Source organism: Glarea lozoyensis (assembly GCF_000409485.1).
Source record: "Glarea lozoyensis ATCC 20868 chromosome Unknown GLAREA4, whole genome shotgun sequence".
Classification (NCBI taxonomy): domain Eukaryota; kingdom Fungi; phylum Ascomycota; class Leotiomycetes; order Helotiales; family Helotiaceae; genus Glarea; species Glarea lozoyensis.
This window is the reverse complement of record NW_007360999.1, coordinates 1,021,510-1,046,129: the sequence shown is the minus strand read 5'-3', so window position 1 is coordinate 1,046,129 and position 24,620 is coordinate 1,021,510. Positions and strand designations below refer to the sequence as shown.

General features: G+C 45.8%; 9 protein-coding genes across 9 annotated transcripts; 7 read left to right on the top strand and 2 right to left on the bottom strand.

Annotated features, from left to right (window-relative positions):
• Positions 1-1,597: 1,597 nt before the first annotated feature.
• On the top strand, positions 1,598-2,215 carry GLAREA_09703 (uncharacterized protein; the record flags this gene model as incomplete). The annotated part of the gene is made up of 1 exon (XM_008086299.1): positions 1,598-2,215. One exon carries the CDS (start codon positions 1,598-1,600, stop codon positions 2,213-2,215), a length of 618 nt encoding a protein of 205 aa, XP_008084490.1.
• Positions 2,216-2,242: 27 nt separating this feature from the next.
• GLAREA_09702 (uncharacterized protein) lies at positions 2,243-3,169 on the top strand (the record flags this gene model as incomplete). Its single annotated transcript, XM_008086298.1, has 1 exon — positions 2,243-3,169. One exon carries the CDS (start codon positions 2,243-2,245, stop codon positions 3,167-3,169), a length of 927 nt encoding a protein of 308 aa, XP_008084489.1.
• A 945-nt stretch (positions 3,170-4,114) lies between these two features.
• Positions 4,115-5,170, bottom strand: GLAREA_09701 (Acyl-CoA N-acyltransferases (Nat); the record flags this gene model as incomplete). The annotated part of the gene is made up of 3 exons (XM_008086297.1): positions 4,115-4,322; positions 4,373-4,917; positions 5,078-5,170. 3 exons carry the CDS (start codon positions 5,168-5,170, stop codon positions 4,115-4,117), a joined length of 846 nt encoding a protein of 281 aa, XP_008084488.1.
• Positions 5,171-5,974: 804 nt separating this feature from the next.
• Positions 5,975-8,209, top strand: GLAREA_09700 (P-loop containing nucleoside triphosphate hydrolase; the record flags this gene model as incomplete). The annotated part of the gene is made up of 2 exons (XM_008086296.1): positions 5,975-6,981; positions 7,081-8,209. The coding sequence occupies 2 exons, from the start codon at positions 5,975-5,977 to the stop codon at positions 8,207-8,209; spliced, it is 2,136 nt and encodes a 711-aa protein (XP_008084487.1).
• Positions 8,210-9,622: 1,413 nt separating this feature from the next.
• On the top strand, positions 9,623-10,396 carry GLAREA_09699 (uncharacterized protein; the record flags this gene model as incomplete). The annotated part of the gene is made up of 1 exon (XM_008086295.1): positions 9,623-10,396. One exon carries the CDS (start codon positions 9,623-9,625, stop codon positions 10,394-10,396), a length of 774 nt encoding a protein of 257 aa, XP_008084486.1.
• Positions 10,397-11,392: 996 nt separating this feature from the next.
• On the top strand, positions 11,393-11,896 carry GLAREA_09698 (uncharacterized protein; the record flags this gene model as incomplete). The annotated part of the gene is made up of 1 exon (XM_008086294.1): positions 11,393-11,896. The coding sequence occupies one exon, from the start codon at positions 11,393-11,395 to the stop codon at positions 11,894-11,896; it is 504 nt and encodes a 167-aa protein (XP_008084485.1).
• Positions 11,897-13,842: 1,946 nt separating this feature from the next.
• GLAREA_09697 (uncharacterized protein) lies at positions 13,843-14,277 on the top strand (the record flags this gene model as incomplete). Its single annotated transcript, XM_008086293.1, has 1 exon — positions 13,843-14,277. One exon carries the CDS (start codon positions 13,843-13,845, stop codon positions 14,275-14,277), a length of 435 nt encoding a protein of 144 aa, XP_008084484.1.
• Positions 14,278-15,427: 1,150 nt separating this feature from the next.
• Positions 15,428-17,632, bottom strand: GLAREA_09696 (FF; the record flags this gene model as incomplete). Its single annotated transcript, XM_008086292.1, has 5 exons — positions 15,428-15,844; positions 16,089-16,210; positions 16,978-17,276; positions 17,354-17,508; positions 17,558-17,632. 5 exons carry the CDS (start codon positions 17,630-17,632, stop codon positions 15,428-15,430), a joined length of 1,068 nt encoding a protein of 355 aa, XP_008084483.1.
• Positions 17,633-18,825: 1,193 nt separating this feature from the next.
• Positions 18,826-19,790, top strand: GLAREA_09695 (uncharacterized protein; the record flags this gene model as incomplete). Its single annotated transcript, XM_008086291.1, has 3 exons — positions 18,826-18,999; positions 19,339-19,576; positions 19,702-19,790. 3 exons carry the CDS (start codon positions 18,826-18,828, stop codon positions 19,788-19,790), a joined length of 501 nt encoding a protein of 166 aa, XP_008084482.1.
• Positions 19,791-24,620: the final 4,830 nt, after the last annotated feature.

Sequence of the window (24,620 nt, the reverse complement as noted above, 5' to 3'; positions counted from 1 at the left end):
CCCGATAAGAAGTTGATAAGACCCGTCAACACCAGCCTTTGCAGCGATAGACCTCTTCCCCGGAAGATCAGCTCGAACTTAGGTATTGAACTAGACGCTAGATTCTTAGCTTAACCTTGTGGGTGGCGTACTGCTATAGTGAAGCTCTATCAAGATCGTAGATAAAGGGTCGTTGGCTCCACATGGGCAGACAGCTATGTGCGTAAGCGAGATACGTGAGACGACGAACAAGCAAATTCAATAGAAACTCAGCAAAAGTGTGTAGAAATGTCATAAATACCTGGGGGTGCAATAATTGGTTTATTGTCGGAACCAAAGTTCCTCATATATCAAATTAGAGGCTCCAGTACTAAAATATTGTTCAAATAAACTTGAAGATCCGCGGTGATGTCTTTCGACCAACTGATCAACTTTTTAAAAGAACCGATTTTCTCTCAAAACATTTATCCTGAGAGACGTCTTTTTATATGTGATCTGCTTTCGCCGAGTGAGTCACTTTCCAACATGGGTGACAAGGCTTGCTCGAGAATTTGGTGCTTTGTGGGCCTGTCATTAAAAGGCGTGGCAAGGCGTGAGACCAGCCTATTATAGGCCGATACAAAATCTCCAAGGCAGGAATACTCCCATCCATAATGTTATATTTATGACGCTTATTGAACTGTCCAACTATCCAAGAGAAATTGATGTTGAAAACTTAATTCTCATCTTGAATACAGCATTCTTATCTTTTTTGGGATCTTCCCAACACCAATTTGTCCTATAATTCAAGTTTCCGTTGAAATTGAATACCCCACGTAAGTATGTACTATATTTTGATTGAGGAAATGGTCAATTGCCGATGCAATCGAGGAGTTGTTTGCATGACACTCAGATTAGAAGCTTTCCAGTCAAGTTCCAAGTGTCTCGCTCATTTTGACTGATCACGATTCTAAATTTAAAATGCATATGCTAAAGAAGATTACAACTTTACTGACTGTTTCGCTACTTCCAGTGCTTTGTGAAATCTCCCCTACTCTGCTTCGATCTGAGAAATTCGAGTATAATCAGTGAGCCCAGCCAATTAGACAAAGAAAGGTTTCGAGCGACCTTTGTTGGACAGAAGATGTGCATCCCAACATTTGAAAACATGTGCTTACTAAAGCCACATCGTTAACAACAGTCTGTCAACTGCTTTGAAACATTTACATCCTCTTGACCTGATCTAAGATTCGAAGACAAACATAAAGCAAGTCCAATTCGAGGATATCTGCACAAAGAACTCTTTCAGACGTAATTTATGGAACAGAATATGTGGGTGGAACAGTCTTTCTAGAGACAAAGAACTTCTGTTTTCCAAGTAAAAGATTCCGAGTACAATGCCATTGTGGATACTCTCGATTACTCGAAACAGCAACCCTTCGAGCTATAAATGACGGGCTTCAACCCACCAACATAAAAATCATCAGCACCTACCTTCACGGTAAACAAACAAGCACTAGCACCGAAAACACACTTTTCACAAACAAAACACTTCCACTCAAGATATCTTCTAGATATCTTATCAATCACACATCACTTTCCACACTTCATCCACCTTCAAGCTTCCTCAACCGCCAACATGGTTTACGGTTACGATGAATCTGATAGGGATGTTCTCGAGAGAATCGAGGCCACGATTGCCTCTCTTGGTCGCAGCTGCCCCAAGGAGCTCGTGGCTGAGGCTAAGATGATGCGAGCTGCTTATGGAGCTCAGGAGGAGGCCGGTTACGCGGAAGAATGGAGAAAGCATACAAAGACTCAGAACATCATGAAAGACTTCTATGCCAAAAACCCCAGATCTGGCGGTGGAGGCGGCGGCCGAGGACAGTCATACAATGATTATGATGATGAAGAGGAGGATGATGCCCCTCCTCCACGCAGATATGGCGGTGGTGGTCGCTCAGGTGGTGGTCACTCAGGTGGTCGCTCAGGCGGTGGTCGCTCAGGAGGTGGTCGCTCTGGTGGCGGCGACACTCAATCACGTCTTGCTGATCTCGATGATGACGATGATACACCTCCTATGCCTCGCGCGGCTGGCTCTCAGCAGCAGCGAGGAGGTGGTGGCCCATCCAGAGGTGGACGCTCTCAGGGCCCACCTGAGCTCGACGATGATGAGATTGACCAATTGATTGCCAGAGGTAAAGCCCGCCAGGGAGGCGGCCGCTCCGGCGGTGGACGCAACCCTTATGAGCGATGAGGGCTTTCGGACGATGATGCCGAGCAGATGATTCCAAGATCCAAAACTCATAGAATCTCTGAAAAGCATAATCCCGCTCCTCGACAGTATCGTCCCCCACATTCTCCTTCGCATCTTCCCAGTCAATCAAACACAGCTTCCAACTATCCATCTTCTCAACCTCGACAACCACCGCCACCAAGAAATCATGGTCCGGTCAAACGTGCAATTTCTGATCACCCACCCACACATAAACCAACACCAACACACAAAACGACTCAACAAGGTGACCCTTCAATGACCAAGCGCTCAGCAAGGGACCAGCCTAAGAACGACATTTCTGACAACGAAGTAGCTGAGCTGATAGCCAAAGCCAAAGCGCGGGCAGCGCAGGAAAAGCTAGCAGAGGAACGTGCGACAAAAATCAGGGCCAACGTCGAGAAGCAAAGAGTAGCCGATGTTATAGCCGAACAGAAGCAAGAGGACTTGGAGAGAAAAGCTCAAGAGGTGAGAGTACCTAAACCCTCAGTCAAACCATCAAATCTCGACAAAGATCCTAAGCAACGAGCAGCGATTCCTCGACGCCCAGCAGACACCGCTCCTCCCCTGGATGACGACGAGGTCGACCAAATGATAGCCAAAGCCAAAGCTCGCCGACTCGCCGAAGAATCCTCCTTAGGCGCGACAAACCCGGCTTCACCACCTCCTTCAACACCCAGGTCTTCTCCACCACGCTCTTCCCCGCCAAAGCCAAAGTCAAGGGCACCGTCAATTGGCCCCTACGAGGAGAATACATTCGACCCCGAAGCAGCTCACCAAGCCCGTCTAGCTCGTCTCCGCGCAGCCAAAGAACGCGCAAATGCAACGCCTAGCCCCGAGCCGCTGATGGAGAAGGAGCCGGAGAAGAAACGACATCCACTCAGATACAAATCTCCTCCCCCGGATAACGGACAGGGCGGAAGAGGAAGACGATGATGGACCAGCTCGCACTTGCGCATGGGAGGATTTTTGGAATTTCAGGAATGACTAACATACAGGTAAAACAAGGTAAGTACGTTAGCGTTTTGCGAATGATTTTCATTCTTGCTTTTTTGAATTTTACAGCGGTAGATAGAGTAGATAGACCGAAAAAAACATATAAAAAACCAATTTCTTTGCAGAAACAAACCTTTTCAAAAACAAACATGCTTAACCCAGCAGTGACCCAGATGAAATTCTAAGTGAGACTGTCAATTTATCTATGACCTGAGCAGGTAGAAATTTCCTCAATCTTTACCAATGTAGTCGAGATCAACCTTGAGCGTTATTTCTACGTGAAGAGTATTTGCATTGGACAAAAAGGAGACAAAAGACTTAATCCCGCATATCAGCTACACACATATTGCCACTGCTCAGGCTCTTGAGCGAAAAGTTTGGTACTCATCGGAAGCACAAACCATCCGGACGTACACGCCCAGCTGGTTGACGCTTCCCTTTGAGACCATCATGGTTGCGCAAGGCAACGCATAACCGGCGATGTGGTAGTCAAGTTTATCATCGATACACAACATAGCAAGGACTTGGAGTTACAGATATACCACCTGATATCATGAACAGCTAGATTGACGATAAAATGAGATCGATATGCAAATTTGTATGAGGAGGAAGTACCCAAATTAATAAGACTTGAATCGGTGCATAGATGAATAAAGTGTGGAGCAGCAGTAGGATCTAGGAGTGAAAAGGATTTAAAAATTGGTACTAAGAGGGGAACAAAGTTCAAAGTATTGAAATTCTTATTAGAAAGTGTCGAGTACGCCATTAAGTACAACCAGGAGGGCTCGCTCAAGGACTGCCTTAACGCCTATCCTGCGCCATAAATGAAACCTGCCGTTCTTAACTTATTTGAAGACTCCCAGACCTTTACAGCGTATTGAAAAGTTAGATTTCCATGCCCAGAAACAACCACTTGTCACTAGTAACATCAAGACGACTAGCCCAGATATCCAATGTGACTGCTTCGAAGCCTACCCATCGGAGACTTTTGAGGAAGGATTTGCAATCGGCCTCTTCTACGCTGCGATCGACACACACGACGACTTGTTCAAGGGCGAACACAGTTTCGGCCATTTCGATCAATGCCATGAGCCTAGTCTCGCGATTAGCAGGAAATGAATAAATATGTGCTGTAATACTCACCCTTGCTTCAAATCTCTTCCAATAACAGATGAGTCGAAAAATGCAAATAGAGATTTGTTCTCTCCATTACCACCAACGAACCCGCGGAAACTACATCCTCCAGCGTAATCCCAGATTTCAATCCATGCATCAATCTCTTGACCTTGAAAATTGCTGGCCTTGCGACTGCGCTGGTGACTTATGCCATACGATTCCCGTGTCTCCACAGGAGGTGTTGATCTTGTGTCTGTATTTATAATCGTATCCATCACGATTGAGCCATTACTCGACGATAGTCCTTCTTCACCAAGAAAAACGTCTTTCATAGTCTCGCAAAAGAGCCTCTCACACTCTTCCCGGATAGAATACGATGCCCCCCCTCTACGACTGCTCTTCATGCCGCTGCCATTGTGATCGTTGTCGCGCGATTTCTTTGGTTTGGAGATGAGCGCGAACTCGTTGGCAGAGGTAAGTGCAGCGAGGGGGGGACTTGACGGAGGAGATGGTAACCCTGAAATGACCTCAGGGATACCACTTTGCCCCGCCGGCGCCGGTAGTGGAGTAATCTAAAGGACGTCTGGTCAGTGTTTGTTTTCCTGTACTGAATGCGCACGAGGGGGTTTAGGTTCTGCGGTTATCAATTGCTGGAAGGAGATAAGAGCAAAGAAAGTTTTGCGAAATGTGCCATTACTTACGGAATCCTGAAAGATGCCCAGCTGGGTTTACGCAATAAGCACTGGCGAGAACATTGGTCTGGCGTCCAACACTCTCGCCATTGCGATTACTCGTACTATGACTGTCGTTTTTACTGGGCGACATTTTGACAATACTTTGCCACGGTTACGTCGGGAAATGGAATTGAAGGTTGTCTGGGTAGATTCGAGAGTCGTAAATTTGACTTGATGGGGCAATCGGGAATCTGTCGCAAGTTGAGGTACTTTGTTGTTCGTGTTACGAATCCAGAGGCGATCGGCGAATGGTGCATGAAGTTGAAAGGTTCTTTGAAGATTCGAGAGCCCACAGCGGCTGTCAAGGGTTTAAGAACGCTAGAACGCATCCCCGCTTTTTGGGTCACATGGCCACGTGATGGCCTCCTACCAATCATCACTTAGGTTCATCCTTCTAGAATTCACCACTAGACACTTTCTCTTCCTATTGACTAAAAAAGGGGCAAATACTTCGCAAACCATTCGTTCACATTCATTGAAAGATTACTGACGGATCGCAATGGTTTCCCAATTGAGTGAGAGACTTCACAGCAGCCTCGGAACGAAATATTTTCCAATTAGGGGGACGTGCTCGTGCTTTCCAACAACTCCACTTGTTACTGGGGAGAAGATGATCTCCTTTGTTTACAACTTCGACTTCCCAATCCTACGTCAATCTGAATTACTATCTCAATTGAAATTTTGACTATTTGTTGATATATGTTTGAAGATCTAGGTCAACCTCGGTAGGCGAGCCTGACAAATATTCATTGACCATGTAGAAAGATCGTCTCTTTGGTTAACAAGTGGAACGTTTCGGTGAATACTGCTCTACGATGTGCCTTGTACTCAGAGTGCAGCTTTTTTCTGCATTTGATCTCAAGTGGCTAAGCAAAATCCGTCCACTCCGCATGGGATGGGCAAACACACACGCGCCAAATCCTCCTCGAGAGCCTACGTAGTGTTCGTAGGAAGATCGACCGGTGTTTTCTCCACTTGGGCCGAATGCCATGAACAGGTTCATAAATTCTCGAAAAACGATTATCGAAAATATGCTACTCGAGAGAGTGCAGAAGAGGCTTGGAGACAGAGCACGGTATATCTCAAAACAAATGCGAGTTGCGCAGATCCCATAAAAGAAACCCAAATCCTCCTGAAGCCGTCACCAACGAACAAGAGGCCATTTCGTAATGTTGCCGATTTTACGGGATCTGAAGACGGAGAAACACCTGCAGAGAAGATATGTAGAACGGATTCCGGCCGACACCTGAACGACCTCATACTCTTGGAGACCCCCCCAGGGCCAAAGCAAACACCGGTAGAAAGTTGCATCATTCTCACTCCCGCTCAACAATCTGTAGTCAATCTCGCAAATGAACGTCATAATATGTTCCTTACTGGAGCAGCTGGGAGTGGCAAAACTGTTACTTTGAAGGAAATCATCAAGTGCCTCCAGGACAAACCCAACCCAATCGATGTTTCCGTTGTAGCTCCAACTGGTATTGCGGCTCTACCACTTGGTGGGAAAACTACGTATTCTTTTGCGGGCTGGAGTCCCGACTCATTTAAACAGCCATTAGAAGCACTCCTTAGTAAAGTAACAGGAAATACTAAAAAACGAATTAAGAAGGTTGCGTGTTTGATTGTTGAAGAAGTCTCAATGGTGGAGAACCAGTTTCTGGAGCGGCTCAACATGCTATTCCAACATGTTCTAGAGAATGACCGGCCATTTGGAGGAAAGCAGGTCATATTCGTCGGCGATTTCCACCAATTGCCTCCTGTTAAACTGTTCGAACGGTGCTTGATATGTGGCGAACCAATGAACACTTCATTAGTAGTGTTTGTGCGTCAGTACAAGTGTCAGACACCTGACTGTGCCAGTAAAGGAGTCATCTTCAAGAATGGTGATAAATGGGCTTTTAAGTAAGTCGAGAAAATTCTACCAGCGGAAAAATGTTTCGTTCAGCTAGCTACATTATTTAGTACGTTGATAACATGAGAAGCTAACAGTTTGTTTGGCAGAGCACCAGTCTGGGATCAGCTGAATCTCCGACATGTCAAGCTTGAACAGATTCATCGCCAGAAAGATGGCCGATTCCAGACCCTGTTGAACAAGATACGCAATGGCGCAGAGTTAACACAATATGAGTGGGAGGATCTCGAACGAAAGAAGACCTTGCCTCCTCACATCTTTGCTATTCGTTTGATGTCGCGCAAGATTCAAGTTGACAGATTTAACGATAACGAGTTAAGCAAGATACAGAATACGACCATGTCTTGGAAGGCGATTGACACTGTTATCAAGCTGCATCCTCGTAATAAGTACGACTACTTTCCTTACAAAGACATCATGAACGAGGAAACTCGGCAACAATATTGGAGGATTGAGAACATTCGAATAGAGGAAAAGATCAATGAGTATAAGCGCCTCGTTGGTGACTATCATCGATCTTCATCAGAACTCTACCTGAAAGTGGGCGCGAAGGTGGTCCTGTTACACAATCTCGACCCTAGCAGTGGTCTTGTAAATGGATCTCAAGGGGAAGTCGTGGGATTCAAAGGATTCCAAGATGCTCTAGACGTAAAAAAGCACGGCAGGATTGAAATTGAAGCATTTGAACGCTTCCGGAAATCGAACCATTTTGGCCGGCCCATTGTCCACTTCGCACGCGGCAACCCAGTGGTAATAAAGCAGATAACCCTAGACAGCTTACAAGGCCCAGCAGACGACCGTTACCTTCTTTCACGCACGCAAATACCCCTTGCCCTAGCATGGGCACTGTCGATTCACAAAAGCCAAGGCATGACGCTCGATTACGCTGAGGTCTCGTCCAAAGACATATTCGAATCTGGCCAACTCTACGTCGGGCTGTCCAGAGTCACCAGATTAGAAGGACTTACAGTCACTGGATTCTCCAGGAAACAGACGGAAATGGATCCTGAGGTATTGAGGTTTTATCGATGTACACCTTGGATAAAGCTGGACCCATCCAGCTATAGTTATGGGGTCAGAGGTATCCAGAATTTCGTAAACTTGACGTTACGTTCAAGTGGAGACGCTCAATTTCCGCATCGCACTTTATCACCCAGTGATCCAAGTGAAATTATTCCAGAGACTCATAGCGAAGATGAGTATAACAAACAACAATAACTGGTGAGGATGTAGGGAAAGGTGCTTTGGTCTGATAGACAATGTTTCGACCACAAAGATGTATGCTCGACACATTCAACTTTCACGAAGGTAGCTCCAGGGCACGAAGAAAAACGAACGCAGTAGGAAATATCCCGCTTGTCAAACGAAACACTACAAAGCGATTTATAATTTATTTCATCGTATTTGGAATAAATTTAAGCGCTTGAGTTGAAATAAGATGCGGGCGCGAAGTCGGATTGGAAATGTATGTTGGCGATGATACCCTTGATCTGTTGGATAATTGTTTTCAAGTTTCAGAATAAAAGCTTATGCTATCTGAAATGAGAATATCAACTGGATGAGTAAGAAGCATACTTTGAGAGGATTGTAAACTCACCTGCTCCATGAATGACCCTTGCGACCGAGCGCGTTGAGAAGGGGGGCTGGTCAGGTGACTGTACCCTCATACTGCCAAGTCCAACGGAATTACCTCGCTGTTGGTTGTCTGCGAATAATCTGTCTATGATGTGTGCATATGAAACTATTTATGAGGAATTGTTTTTAAAATAGAGTTTGATACTGCAAAGCTCTATGATGTACATTTAAAACCGGTGTCGTTGCAAAATTACTGTACAGTACTGACTACATTGTGTAGTTTCATCAATCTTCAGATCTATTCTGTCTTACATACCACGGTCAAGCTCACGAGACTATGTATGTACTTGGCTGACGTGACTCCCAAAGACGATGTTCATTCGTTGGAGCTGTATGGCTTGACTTTCGCACATGATGCTTGCTGGCTTGGGAACGAGGGGTTGCCCAGCTCCAGTCAGCTTGTACAGCAGCTTTCGCCAATATTGGAAAACATGGTCTTTCAAGTCACTAGTATTTTGAAGTAGATTTTGAAGACTTTTAGATAATTGCTGGATCTTTATATTATTTAATTTACATAGTGTTTAATGTTCCGAGGTATGGTTGTAACACAGAAGTGGGTCTTACCCCTCCAGTCTTATCGATAAATGCCGGTGAAGCAGCGCTTTGCGGAGAAAGTAGCCAACACACTCTACGGGGACAAAGAATGCGTTTGCAAATCAAATCGGACCACCGTCACAGTCACAGTCACACTCTTAGCCATATGAGGTGTCTGCTTACCCAAGAGGCTTCCAAGCCCGGCATCTCTTGTGTCTTTGCGACAACCTCATTTAAAAACAGAGAGCATGTTTGGACTTCCTCGGTGACTTGTACATGTTGACATAGTCACCACCGAGCTAAACGTTAATCACATACTGTACGCACTACTCCTCCTTGTGTCCGTTCAAACATGAATTCTGCCTTTGATTTTATTTGGTCTATAGCTAATACAATACAAAGTATCGCGCAAACACCTGCGAAGAACAACTTTGACCTCGAAGTTGGACATAGTCAGCGAACATGGCTCCCGAATTCCCGACCTACCTCCTGCCCTCCACCTTCTCCCTCCCATATCGACGGCGACAGTCTTCTACTACGAGCACAACCTCTATAATATCTGCGCCATCTCTCAGCTCTTCACCGACCTCTACACCATCCTCATCTCCTCCAACGCGGTCCTACATCCCTTCATTCCTCACAGCTCACTCCTCTCTTACCGAAGCCCTCGAGAAATCAAAGCCCAAACCACAAGGCTCTGAGCCCAGACTGCAGCGTACAGCCCCGAATACCTTGAAATGCATCACCTGCGCGTCGGATATCGCGTTTGCTTCCCAGATCGTGTCTAAAGGCTTTACTGGGCGACACGGTCGAGCATATCTCGTCGCCCCACCAGAACCCGCAAACAAACCCAGAGTCAACGAGTTAATCAACACAAGGATCGGACGCTCTGTCAACCGCGAGCTTCTTACCGGCGCACATGTTGTGGCAGATGTCACCTGTAAAATATGCGGAACAGTACTAGGTTGGAAGTACGTGGATGCGAAGGAGCTGACGCAGAGATACAAGATTGGGAAATTCATACTGGAGATGAAGAGGGTGGTGTTGGGCGTGAATTGGGGTGATGAAGAACCGATCGTGGATATCGATGGTAAGAATAAGGAGGCGGAGGTCATTGTTTTCGATAGCGACGATGAGGATGAATGTGAAGATCTTTTCGCTGGGACGTGGGATAGAGATGTTGTTGCGAAGCGCAGAAGTCGGAGGACTGGATGGAGGAAGAAGGAATCGGTATGACAGGGTTATGACTTTGGAGTCTCAGCAGCCTAGAGGGCGAACAGCAACCATTTAATAAGCGTAGCATCATACACGACATGATATGGCACTAGCATGGCTCGCAGGACGCAGCATTGGGTATGACTTCTTTGGGATTTTTGTTTAGGCGTTGCGGTACTGGGTAATACTTGGGATTAGACTCTGCTCTCTCCCCTACGAACTTGGGACAAACGGTTTTGCGGCATTTCACATATACCCCACTACATAGCTTGGAAATAGCATAATTAATGAATAGTTTTATCTTGGTTATAGCTTTGGTTATAGCTTCTCATATTGCTTGAGTTCGATTGAAGAAATACTGATAGAAGCCGAGGTCCCTTAGGCACAACACGGAATCGAATTCGGCATTTCCCCATTCTAGCTCGAGTCGAGTATCAACCCACAAAAGTCGATAAGAATCCGGCACCGGCAGATGCTAGCTTGTACGGGGTGAGCGAAAAGCCCGAAAAGCCTGCAATATCTATAGTGGAAAATGGAAAGGCTTTAAGATACGCTATTCATGAAACCGTTGGAAATGGTATATTATAATCCACCCATTCCCGAGATAACTTCACTTGTTTTACTAAGATGAAATTTCACACTTATCCCCAATTCAGCAAATGAGCTTACGAGGCCGAGATATTGAATCAAGGTAAAGATATGCGCTTGGTATAGTTCTGGTGGACAAGGGACAAAAAGCTCGCTTAACACAATGAACTCGAAGTCAACAAAGAAGAAAAGCACTTTTCCTTGTTGACTCCTTTGACCAGTGGCATAGGGACATGTTTCTGTTCTTTAAACAATACTCTCGGTTTACTATTATAGTATGGCTGCTTTCTCAATAGGATGAGCTATCCTCGACAGATTCTGTACTTCAGCTTCAACAAAGTGGAAGTTACAACAGTCATCCATCTTTTATCCAACACCCAGGGAGATAAAACTACTCATTAAGTACTGATCCAAGTCCCACAGGTAAGTATGTCCTACCACCACTCCACCCCCTCCCCCACCTTCACCCCCCTCGAACTGGAAACCCTCAAACAAATGCTCCTCGACGCCCACCTAATCCGCGCACCCACCTCCCCCGCCCTAACCCCCTCACAAACCCAAACCGCCCTCCACCACTGCATCCACTCCTTCATCGCCATCTACCCCCACCACTACGCCCTCACGCCCTCCTCCCTCCGCGTCTTCGTCCGTCAAAACTCCGCCTTCTTCGCGCAACCGCGCAGTCGTCAACAGATCGACGCGGCGCGCGCGACGTTGGCGGATATCCAGCGTGCGACTAAGAAGCTGGCGGCGCATAATGCGAATCTGGGGACTGCCCAGGGGGAGGCGCGGGAGTATAGGGAGGTGGTGGATGCGGCGGAGGTGTTGATGGGGTTGCATTTTGAGGATGCGTTTTTGTCGGTGAAGAGGGCGGAGGAGATTAGATTGTGGAGTGAGGGTGTGAGGGTGAGTGTTGAGGGGAGTGATTGGTGAGGTAGGTTGGCTTTTCTTTGTGGTTGAATTTGTGTTTTGAAAGCGAGGGGGGGAAGTTGGTAGATCGCTTGCTTGAATGATGAATACAAATGTATATACACGCTCAAATTATTTTTTGCCCTGATTAATGATAGTGATTGCTCTATAATAGAACTAGTCTTACTTACGTCGAATGTGTCGTCTTTACAATTTATCTGAAAAGTGTGCGTGATCAAAAAAGGAAGGAGGTGGAATTAGTACAGATATCCTTAAAAGCTTCGTCAACGACACTTCAAGGATTTGCGAGACTCCGATTCAGCTAAGCCAAATGAAAACAACCTGACTGTAAGCGATATATTTGTAGTATGTTGCTTTCACGACAGATTCAACATGAAAACTGCCTTGCATGAATCTTAAAACGGTGGTGTTTGGAAACCATCATAGTGAATAGAAACAAAACGGGTTCATTCTATAACCCTCACCACCGTATTGCGCAGCAACACTGGTAGGACTATATAATTACAGCAGCAAAACCCTACATTTGTATCTACATTCCCACACAAAGCACTCCACCCAGCCCTTTATTCCCATACCTCAAAACCAAAAAGATGTACTCATTCAAAACCTCACTCTCAAATCCCAACACCTATCCATTCCCCACCAAGCCACCACCCCCGGACCCCAGTTTTACCATCATAATGAGATTCTGCCTCAAATGCGCATTATATGAACTCGACATGCATCCTCGCGTCGAACATACGGAGGCGGAATGGGAAGCGTGCGCCAAATTGTCTAGGACGCCTCGAGATCCGTATCATTGGGCTTATAATGAATGGGATGATGTGAGGAAGAGGTATACGGGCGAGGTGGTTAGGAGGGAGGTTGAGAGGGATGGGAGGTTTTGTGTTTGGAGGGATGTTGGGGATATGGTGTGACGTGATGGGGTGGATATGATGTGTGACGGTGACCGGGTGACTAATTTGTTGATACTTGTTGGTTGTTGTGATTGATGGTATGTGATCTTCTGATCTCAAGATACTTCGTTTTGAGTTTTAGTGAGGGATTAGTTGCTCCAAACAAGGGAAGGAAATATACAGGATTGAGTCAGGTCGATACAGAATATTGTGCTCCTGTTGCGACTCGAATTTGCTAATCATAACTTACATCGCAGAGTTTGCTTTATCCTCAAGAGTGCTGGAAGTATATATTGAGAGAGTTTTATCTTTTAATTATTACTGAAACCGATGGTGTCAGTGTGCTCACAACTCATCTGTATTACTTACGTTATTAATCAGTTAAATGAGTGCGAATCACGCAACTCATTTTCATGAGTTAAGTGGTTATACCAAATTACCAGAGTGTTGAAAAATAAGTGGAGGTTACTCTTCAAGTGTGTATTTTGGTTGTGAACTCTTTTTCAGTGGCTTGCAATCCTGTTTTAATATTTTAGAAAATAATTTGTACGTCACGAGGCAAGCTTGTCTGGAGACAGTCGATCTTATATCAACAAATACTGAAGCAAAATCTGCTCAACGATTTACTGCGCATAGACTTAGTAAGCCTTACACAAACATATGACTTAACAATCTGCACCTTCAAGGCCAAATACTTGTAGCTGGGAAATTAGAAGGGTTCGATAGCAAAGACATTAACTTCGGGACAAACTCTTGCCTGGTTTGCTTAATTACATTAACTTCCAATTACAGTCATATCAAAGCATTTCGTAAAATGTCTCATTTTTATCTATAATGAGTCCAGACAACGTCCCGTATGATTGATCTTTAATGCTTAGCGAAATCGACATCTGCTACAAATACAAACCCATTCTTCTCTCAACTCATACGGCTAACTAAATTGTATTAAAACGAATGCTGTCTGACTTCCAACCTACCCAAGAAACAAACGTGGGATAAAACCGGGAAACAAATCTTCCTTGTGTCTTCACATCTGAAAGCACTTCACCTAATATGAATCCTCCAAACCCATCGGACACTCAAACTCCCAACACCGGTAGCAACTCCAGTTCCACCCAAGTAGATTTTACACCAGGAATGAAGCGTTGTCTCAAACATGTTCTAGGTCATTTCGGAATGCTATCCGCCGACAAGGAATTCTCTGAATTTAAATGGGGGATTTGTCTGGCGATATTCTGCAACCGCTTGACTCGAATCAACAAAGACAGTTCTGTTACGATATCCGAGAAGCCGTTGACTGGAGAATCATTGAAACCATTTATTGATATCCCCCGGAATCCATACGTCGACGATGACATGACAAAAGATTGGACATTTGAGATCCTGAAAAGAGAGTTCAGAGACCATAAGGCTTACTATCTCTCTGGCAACCCTCGCAGCTTTTATCTTCCTCAAATCGTAATCAAAAACAATGAAACTACTCAATAGAACGTGGTGATTTTTGATTTTTTGACTTGGAGTTGTTGAGGGATGTATCGTTTGGGCTTAATGGAATGCTCAGTTCTTAAAAGTAAACTAGAGGCTAGCAGCATAAATGGAATGATGGGAATAAAGTCATACAGTCAGACACCGTAGTGACTTCCTGCAATAAGAACTTGAGCCCTGAATATCTAGATCAGACAAGAACCAAAACACTGTTTAACCAACCGTGCTGTAGAGTTTGATAAATATGGATATAAATATCAATAAGAGTGGCCAGCTACGTGGTAGCTGGTAAAGCTACATATATATTCGCTAAATCAGCTATGGCCGTTTTCGTACAAAGACGAAGTATCTTCCTTTTATTTGATCGCAAAAATGTAATGGGTTTGAAGTGCTTCTTAAAAGTCCTTTGAAAGCCCAGATAATCTGCCTATACTAGTCGCATTTTAAGTTGAACCTTCTATCGTGGCGTGAAAGGGAAACACAACTTTACAAAACCTCCCTCTGGGGGTTGTCAGATCTTCTTCCTGGACTCCAGAGATGCTTTGGCGTTGTCGTTTGTTCTGCTTTCAGCCTTTCAGATTTGAACTATACGTGAGTGATTCCTTGATGTCTGACCGTTTCGGACCCATTATGGAAAACTCTAGCATTTTATCGAGAAGTTTGAGGGGGGGGTATTAAGTCAGGAGTGCTATTTCGTCCTACACACCTCATAGTAGTATTCTGACATGAAGGAGAATGTCTGTCAACGGTGACAGCATTGGACTTGGCAACAACTTCTAGGCGATGACTGAAAGTCCGCTGGTAGAATCTTAAGTATGGATTGCTAGTCTGTCAATTCAAGTTCAGCTGCTGTCACATCATCACTAGTTTGCACTTTAACGTTAACGGTGGGAGGTCAACGGTGATTCTATTGTTATATGACCGCTTTGGTCTAGGAGAAGTCTAGCCGAAACATCAAGTTATTGAAAAGAATACATATGTACAAGGCCATAACCGTTTCCGAACACGTTACCATTCGAATTGCCACCAGCAAACGAGCCTTGGTATTGGTGGCCACGGCGAGGCCAAGCTTGAGCTAACACCAATACGTTTGTTATAGGCTCTCCTTGGTTCAAGAGGAGTCTTCCTCTCGATCAACAACATCAATTGGCGATCAAGTACGTGCCCGCGCGTACCGCTCGTACCAATCGGAGATTAGTGCAAACAGATCGCCTGTAGTTTCGCCAGCTGCCTCGGAGGCTGCATTGCGTATCTGGATGTACCGGCGCTTCAAAATTTCCTGTACATTTTGCCTTTGCCCCGGAAGGAGTTCAAAGATATCATACCAGCATTGCAGCTCAGAGAGGGGCGCGAGATAATTGTTATGATGTGCTCCTGGTTGAGTAGGTGCTCCCGCGGTACGTGGTCGCTGCCCTCCTGGCGATGCAGTTTGACGTGTGCCGTAAGGCGAGACGAGGCCTCCGAGGTTTTGATCTGCAATAATGGTACTGGTAATGGTGAAGGTGGTCGGATAGCCATGAGACACCGGAGGAGGACTCACGTTGAGAGCGCTTTGTCCGTAGGTAGCAGGCTGATAATTAGCTGCGAAATAGAATTACGATTCAGGCCCCCCGACCGTACGCGTCACGAGTCGTGGAAAAGGCTTGCGGGCTTGCATTACGATTCAGGGCCCCGAGCATTAGTCTGGGAGTTGCCTTCATGTCCACCGAATTGGCCGTTCCAATTCGGGGTGAAAGCCGACCAGGCTCTCTTTGAACAGTTGTATGTGAAACGCGGGGTGGAGGTCGATGAGAATAGCTAGTCATTCGACAAACCACTTCTATCAAGTTATTACCACCCGGTAGATGATTGAAATAGTAGTCGATGTGAGGGGGAGAGGTTTGAGGAGTCTGCATATTGCCATGGAAGGGCGAGCCTAGCTTGGACGACAACGCATCTGAACGAACACTGTTAGCTATTGTTTATCTACACCTGATACCTCTCTCGCGGAAAAGAACAGCGTTCTGGCGATATATTCCTATGAAAATCCATTGGCCAAACTTACTTTATTGTGGCGACAACCGTCTCCCCTTATATGATTGAATGTGGAGATCCTGCCACTAGTCGCTTGCCCGCTCTTCTTCCCACGTCGTGCGATTTTCAAAGGTGGAGGTGGTCATCGTCGCTTTCGTTCTGTCGAGGTCGAGGTCGACAGGTCGTTGAAGCTGCGTGGGAAGGGGTTTGTTAAGTCCTAGACCGTGTTAAGGACCATTTTCTGTCGTAGCATAGAGAATCTTGCACTTAGGTCCTTAACACGGTCTAGGAGTTAAGCGGTACTAAATGGGCGATGAGGCGGTAGGGGTCACCACGACGATGGGTATGGGGGTCCGAGTCTGAGTATTGTAGGGTTTGATCTGGGATTTGGACTGCCGCTGGGTGCAGTTGGGCTGCGATGTTGAGGATATGCGCTCAGCCCGTTCTGGGCTAAGACTTATGAAAAAATCTTTTAGCTGTTGCAGCCGGAAATGATACTGGTCATGGTGATCGTCTTGTGTCGCTTTTCTTGGGTGGTTTAATGCCGGCCTCGGCCATTCTGATAATCTCGTCAATGTCATCAGCTTCTCTAGCAGCGCCCTACGGAGCAGGTTCAAAGACTTGATGGGGGTGAGTTCTGGGACATCGCCTCAAGCTCAAGATAAAGTCCGTCCCTCCTATCTCGCTCACGGTGCAAGCCCCGATCCACTGAGATCCTTTCACGACGCTTGTTCCTGTCTTTCTCGGCATCTTCGTCTTTCTCTTTCAAGCGTCGGATGACCTTGTCAAATGCCGAGCGTCGAAGTACATCAGTACCAACTGCCAAGTATTCTTCAGATTTTTCGATTCGGGGCTTGACCCTCTCAAAGGAATCATCGGCGCGGATAGGAGGTTCTAAATATTTAAGCCCCGAACGAATCTCGTCCGCAGCAGCTCCACATTGTTGACTCTCAGCTTGGTGCTTGTCGGCACTGCGCCTTTCTATAAAGCTATATAAAGTTAGTTGATCGTTCTACCAGAAATGAAAGCTCAGCTTACACGCTTTAAAAAAAAAAAAAAAGAAAACCTCACCCCGAAAGGATCATTGGTGCGAATAGCGGGATCCAAGTCCTTAATGTATGAACGGAGACTGCCCACAGCTCTACGCTGTTGGCACTCAGGTTGGAAGATCTGCATCCAGTCTATGCGAAGGGTCGCTTTGCGGATGATTGCAATATGCCACTAGTAGAGGTCAGCGTTGGTAGACGGAGATTGAATTTGGAATTCTTACCAGCAGGAGATCTTCAGGTGCTGTATACTTCTGACTTGATGTTCTCAAATCGTGAGAAGAATAATAGATAGACATCTTTGTAAGAACTCGGTCGACTCCTACTTCGTGTAAGCTCAGTTCCATTTGATTCCCACCTGGTATGAGAGTTCAACTTACCAGAGTATGATCCAAGGATCCGGCTCCTACGTCTGCATGATTTGCAGTCTGCCCTTCTATCGTACGGCAAGACAGGACGCGTTCTCTTCAAACTCGCCGTCCGCATCAATCTCACACGACGACTCATCGTGAATTGCCCTCTTCGACCACGAGTCTGACCATGAGAGAACATGGTGGCCGCTCGATCACTGGCCGATCTTCTTGGTCGCCTCACAATGTAGCTTGAACTTGAGGCTTGCAAACTTTCGAAAGCTTCTTGACGGTCAGGCGCAGCACAGGACGGTTTATACTGCTAATAAGATGGCTGTACTTACAGATCGCGTGATGCTTAGAGCAAAGGGTACGGTGAGTCCTTTCTGGAGCTCAGGATTGGCGGATAAGTGCTCTCAGAGAGAGTGCGAAATAGATCTTGTCTTAGAAAAAGGGATCCAGATGATGGCACTACAACGAGAGGGTCGAGTGCAAGTGATCGCTGTTGATCTTCTGTAGACGGCTCGTGTTCCTGGTGTTGAGTATGTAAATAGAGCAGAGTCTTGAAAATGAATGTTTTGATTGTGCGGACGGATGGTTCGAAAGGGAGATTTTCCGCAGATAAATGCCCTCAATTAGTCGGACTAGCGTGTGGGGTGGATCCCCCGAGATCATGTGTGGCGCTCTCTGATATACCTATCTAGGTGTCGAAGACTTGCCAAGTGGAGACAATGTAGACGAGGTCCTTCACTGAATGCAGAAGAACGAGTGGGCAATAGGTAACGGATAAATGTAAGTAGATACAATGATATGTATAGACTCAATGGAACCATTGTTACATATTTTACAACCAGAGATATGAGCCAAGAGTGTGAAAAGACTTGCCAATTCACACAAAGCACCTTCACTTTTCTTCTGTGGTTGTGCTGGACCCCCCTTGTTCCCCCCACAATCGACAAACTGGTACCTCCTTCAGATACAACAAGTTACTTCCTCACCCAGGCGAGCCTTTTCTATTATCAGACAGAGTGCCCATAGCTTCGCATATTGTAGAAGACAGCCAGCCGAACATAATAACGCCAGAAAGGTATGTTGACGCGTTGTCACAGCTTCCGCGAACGAGGAAAAGCCACCTCAAGGGTATGAGGAGATTACCACCATACAGAGCTACCATCAGAGATGCTGCGATGAGAAAGGCAGACAGGCCGAACGCTAATAGAATTTGGAGACAGCTAGGAATCAAATCTAAGCAAAGAAACACCACCATATTTCAACAGCTTTCGCTTTCGCAATTCCTCGTCTTACCACATCCCCCAGTAAGTAACATCACATCGAGCCGCACAGCTACAGATAGCAGTCGGCAGGAAGCCGCTGATACGAGCAGGTGATTTACGCTTCTGCGAGAACAACAGCTAGTGTGGGCGTTGAGATCACCGCGACGACTATCCGACGGTCAACCAGCATCGGCCTTCAGCGTCGATCTCAAACCTCTGCTCACTAGCATATAATAGGCACAACAACATCATAAAACCAACGTATTCACGTACAGAAGAACAGTAAGAAGTCAAGCGTCGATTTCCTCTTGTTTGCGAGTATATCCAAATCACATGATAAGAGAAGACTGAGCTTGAAGGCTAACACCTTTGTGTAAACAGATATCGAAGACCGGATACCAGCATAAAGATTTGTTTATCAAAGCAACATTCGTACAAATGGCTACCATCTCAAACAACGTCCTGACCGTTGGCCGACCTTCAAAAGCTGCTGCAACAACAGCTGTTTGTTCCGTAACAGGAAAGGGCCGGAACTCTACAGCGGTCGTCTTGCCTTTGGATAATGCGCCGGTAACCATCGAGTCTTTCTGCTCAACTCAACCAATGAGACAAAATAGGGGTTTGAGAGCTTGTGCAACTTTTAAGTTTCTTCACGATAAATACGGAAGCTTCTCTCTAGAGGTTATCCAACACAGTCTGTTAAGCTGCAATTTATCGATAGACCCAAACTGACATAATGCCTAGTCCACGTCCACCAGCAATTCGAGAAAGCCAAATACTGGGGTGGTGATGGACGTCAAGGACCTATGCCCAGGTATACTGTTTACAGATAATTTAGACAGCGAGGTTTCATCCTCGGAAGAAGAGTATCATTGTTTGTGCTTGTAAGAAGGATACGCTTCAGAGAAAGAGACAGTTGTAGTATACCAAACAAACTGGAAGGTGCGAAGTGGTGGGGGATAGAAACACAACCTGGCAGTCGCTATTGATACCCGATATTCGCACGAAAGCTTACTGAAACAATCGAGATGATACATGGGCACCAGCCGTATGAGCTGGAGGCACGGTCTGGGATCGAGTCGTACTTTATGCCAGTGACGCGACGAACAGCTATTATTCATACTACAACGGAAATTTATACAGGTACGAAATGAGTTCCATTTTGATGGACAACTGGAATGAGATATTGTTGGTTGCGGGAACACCAAGCCGTAAGTACTGCTCTAGCATGTATTGTAGCAACAGCTGACGTGTATAGAGTACACATAGGATATTCGTGGAGTAATAGAATTTTAAGCATATCGAGTACACTGCTCTCACTCGAAGCGAATGATGCCATCATGAACCTAACGTTTCCTTGTATTTTTTTGTCTCATTTCTGTTTCTGACCTACACGACTCTTAAGAAAGCAAGCCAGCCACCAAACGCAGTTCAAGTCACGCACTTCTCTGCTATTGACTCTTGCAAGATGATAATGACAATGAACGAAGTTCCGCATTCAGCACTTAAACTAAAGTAAAATAATCCAGTAAGTCACACTTGTGAAGACTTCGAAGATCACTAACTCGAACTTCTGATCTTGTATTGACAGTGACGCCCCGAGAGATAATCTGCATAAGGTGGGTAGCATGCTCATCAGTGAGTTCCGACTTCTTTGCTTTTGGTTTGACCTTCCCCTGGGAGCAGTGACAATACACTTAGATACAAGTGACAGTCTGTCTAAGACTAATCTATACTTCCAGCCCTCTCCTTTCAGAAATACAGATAAATGACTAACAGTGGTACTTCGAACAGGGAACATCTGCAAAGCACATACTAAGCCACGAGACCTACACTGAAAGCCACGGATGTCACACTCGCAACAGCGGTATACTATCAACTGCTCCAACGTGGAGGCGCGGATGAACCCAATCCAAACAATCTCTGCTAACACTTGACATGGTAATTCTCAAGCACATGCTTGTTATTCCCGGCCACCAAGCAGAGTCCAATGTCAAAATCTGCTGGCGGATCTGTCCTGGCGTTATGCGGCGTGATGGCCACCACTCGCTTGACCCAGTACTCAAGAAAGAACAACGCAGAACCAGATCTTGCTTTCATGAAATGACAAAGCTATATGACCCCATACTACTGTGGATCCGACATCGATCGAACCGCATCGCGCATTTCATGTCCTAAGAAAACAAACATATTGTGATCGCTCGCGGACGCTGCGTCTTCAGCCTCGCAGTCGTCAAGACTGACTCGAAGCCCATTTTTAATGCCAACTTATAGGCAAGAGAGGGCAATACCTCAATGGTTCTGTAGCAGCCACAGAAACCGACAGCAAATCAAATAACTTCCACAGCGGGGTCCCTCCTTTCTCCGACTCATGCCTTCGCTCATAGTAAGGCAGGGCCAGCTCTCGGAAAGATTTACAAGATAAAACAAATCGATACCAAATAGTAGCCTTCCAAGCGGATGGCTACAACCTGTTCGAGGTTTTAATATTGCGTAACTGCACTCTGATGTCTCATGTTCAAATAGAGGCTTTTAGTTAAGGTCTGCTTCTGCCTGATGACAGTAGAGGCTAAGCTCAGATTCCGAGGCAAGTGGGAGTCAACACACATGTTTCTACGGCTCGACAAGCTAACAGTGTTGCAGAAACTTCTACACTTGCCCATTTGCTGGTATTTCGACCGATTCTTGGTGAAACCTATCATCTGCGCCCGCATAGAACTAGCTAATAGGGACGAAACCAGACAATGCATCCCTACTCGTCCTGAAATGGAGTTTCGAAGCCTCAAATCCGCGTCATCGAAATAGCTTTCGTCAATGATCAAGTCCGAAAGTAAAGACTTATCAGATTAGCCTATCAGTCATTTGACTTCACACCCATCATAAACACAAACATACTTGGATATTCTGTGGAAGATCTTCATCGGTGTAACTCTTTGATAGGACCGTCCAACGACTGAGAAATTTAAAACTAAAAAGAAAAGTCAACAAGAAAAACTGTCAAAAAGGTTGTGAGCTCGTGGATGCTCCCGATCGCCTATAGTCACAGCAATGAGTTGCCAGCCAGCGTTATTCCTCTGAGATGCGGCTAATTCGAAGATAGGATCATATTCCGCCGCCACATCCATAAGGTGTTACCTAGCATTGCAAAACCATCGCTTGAGGTTGCTGGTCGAAAATAGCACAAGTACCTTATAGTCTACAGAGCAGGCTTACAGACAAGACGACTTGACTACTAAAAGTGAGGAATTGAACATTTAAAGGAGAAACAACAAGCAAACTACTAAAATCTCGTGGGCTCTGTGCGCCGCATTCTAGGCCATAGTCTCGGGTCTATAGTAGGGAGCAGAACGATCATCGAGTTTCGACTCGCGGCGTCTGACCAAGAAATGTATGGGAATGCTAGCAAGACCGCTGCAATCTGCAAGACAACTGTGTCGTACATTCCTTTTTCTGTTGCAGATTGCCTCTCCCAATATCGTTCTCCTGTCCACATTCTCCTACCATGGCCACGTTGAACGGCCAGCCTCAGAAAGGTCCTCATGTGGAGGTTCCTCTTTCCAAGCGGAAATTTGGGGATCTTGCCGGAGTCGATGAGCATCCAATGTTTTTCCCAGGCCCGTTTGTCAAATCTATCAGTCGAAGTTGTTTTTCAGAATTGTTCGATTCGTCCGGGCACGATCGGCCATCGTCGTCGGACTTCAATGACGACCAATGCGCGCAAACAGTGTCGGCAGGCGTCCTAAGCAACCAAATCCATCACCATCGTTATCGGGTTCCGCGAAATGCTTCGTTCATGCTGGAAAAGATCAAGGAGTGTATCCGTCGCGATGGAATGAGCTGCCTCTCTCCGTTGTCTCCCAAGTTGTGGGGAGGGACAAGCATGCTCGTCGTTCAATCCCAAGTCGTCTCCCCCACCATCAAGCCATCTTCATGATCCACGTCTCTTTGCATATTCCTACAGACTGTATCTGTCTTCCAAGTATTCTGATGAAGAAGTAAACCGCGACGTGGGGTTGAGCGTGTGGGGGTTTACCGCGTTCGTCGCTGGACAAGGGAGGTTGGTGCTTGAGATCGAGCGTGGCGTTTGCTTTTGTTCCGTTTCAAGGCTTCCAGGTTCGTATCTATCTCAAGCTGCTCAATCTAGGTTAGGAATTCCCCATGGTCGGGAAAAAGCGCAAACTTACAGGTTCAATAGTCAAATCAATCATCCAAGAACCTGCATCCACCCACCCCTTCGCTCCTTCCTTTGCTCTATCAATTTGACATTAGGCAAGCTGCGTTGATAAAGATGCTAAGACAATGCAAGGCACATCTTGAATCTGCTGGAATGGTTCTTTGAAGTTGATTGATTCATTTGTACATTTATTAACTTCTCAGGGCTTCACCCGTCACCACAATGTGGTTAGATTTGGATTGTGGGGGGCGCTATCACCTCCAGCCGACATCTCCCCGCAGTATTACAAAAGGAAATTGTTAAATCAATAAGGCAAAGCACCAGTTCTCGCATCCAAAAGTCATCATTTGTTCAAATGTATGCAATTATTGTTTATCATAAAATATACAATGTATTGAAGTCTCAAAGTCTCAATAAAGGAAGCAAACTCAAACATAGAGGTACAAGTAAGCCACCCAAGCACCCTTGCATTAGAAACCCATGAATGCTAAACTCCTTCGCTCTGTCGCTCTAGGGAATACAACTATCGCTCAAAACTTAAGACACTTCTCCCTCCCTAGTCTAAAGGTAGAAAGGTGAGGAAGGAAAACAGAAATAGGAAAAGCACTTTTGATAAACTCCGATATTTCCCCAATGTTGGATACGCGCGAGCGACAAAGGTTCCCGTATATGTATTCCCAAAAAGATCAGCCGCTCACTTCGGGAGGTGAAGGTGAGCGGAAGATCAAGACTCAAGTGAGTAAGAAGGAAAGTCGTAAGATGGTGTTGGTAAGAAGAGCATAGGCGCTGGGTAACCGTCACGTGGAACTCCCCCCTTTGTAGAGGCGAGTCTCGTTTTCTTCCTCCTTCGTACACCACAGTCCGAAAATATACAAGCTCATCCGATGCGAGAGCATCTATCTTCGGCAAGAGGTATTCCAGCTGTCACTTGGGTAGTGGACTGGACTTGGTGGCGGTGGAGCAGGTGGGTAATAGTCGTTTGTGTCCATTCTGCTGACGAAGGTATATGGCGATTTGGCTTTTGAGTTCAAGCTTGCCGAGAGAGAAAGGTTGATATCCTGTCCGAATTTGCCATTTGAGAGGAGAGGAGAGTGGCGGCGTGGGACTGGGTGGGCCACCGTTGTTGAGGTTTGAGAAGGCATTGTATATGTGGTTTGTGTTGTTCTGATTTCGAGAAACTCAGGTCTTGCGAGTTGGACTTCTTGTAGTTTTGGGGACTTCTTGGGATGAGCTGACGTAACATTAGTTTTGAACAATAAAATATGACTGCATCTTGCAGACACGGCAGCGCCGAAGTGAAGGTGTTTGACTTACCAAGCAGCTGATGGGTGTGTGGCCGAACAAGTCGAAGAGTTGGTTGAATTCGGTGTGAGTCGATGATTGATGAGTGATTGGTAAGGTAAGCACACTTTCCTTCGAGTTTACTGGAATACTCTTGACTTTAGAGACGAATAGTTGAGTTTTTGGAGATTTGAGCGAGAATTATCAA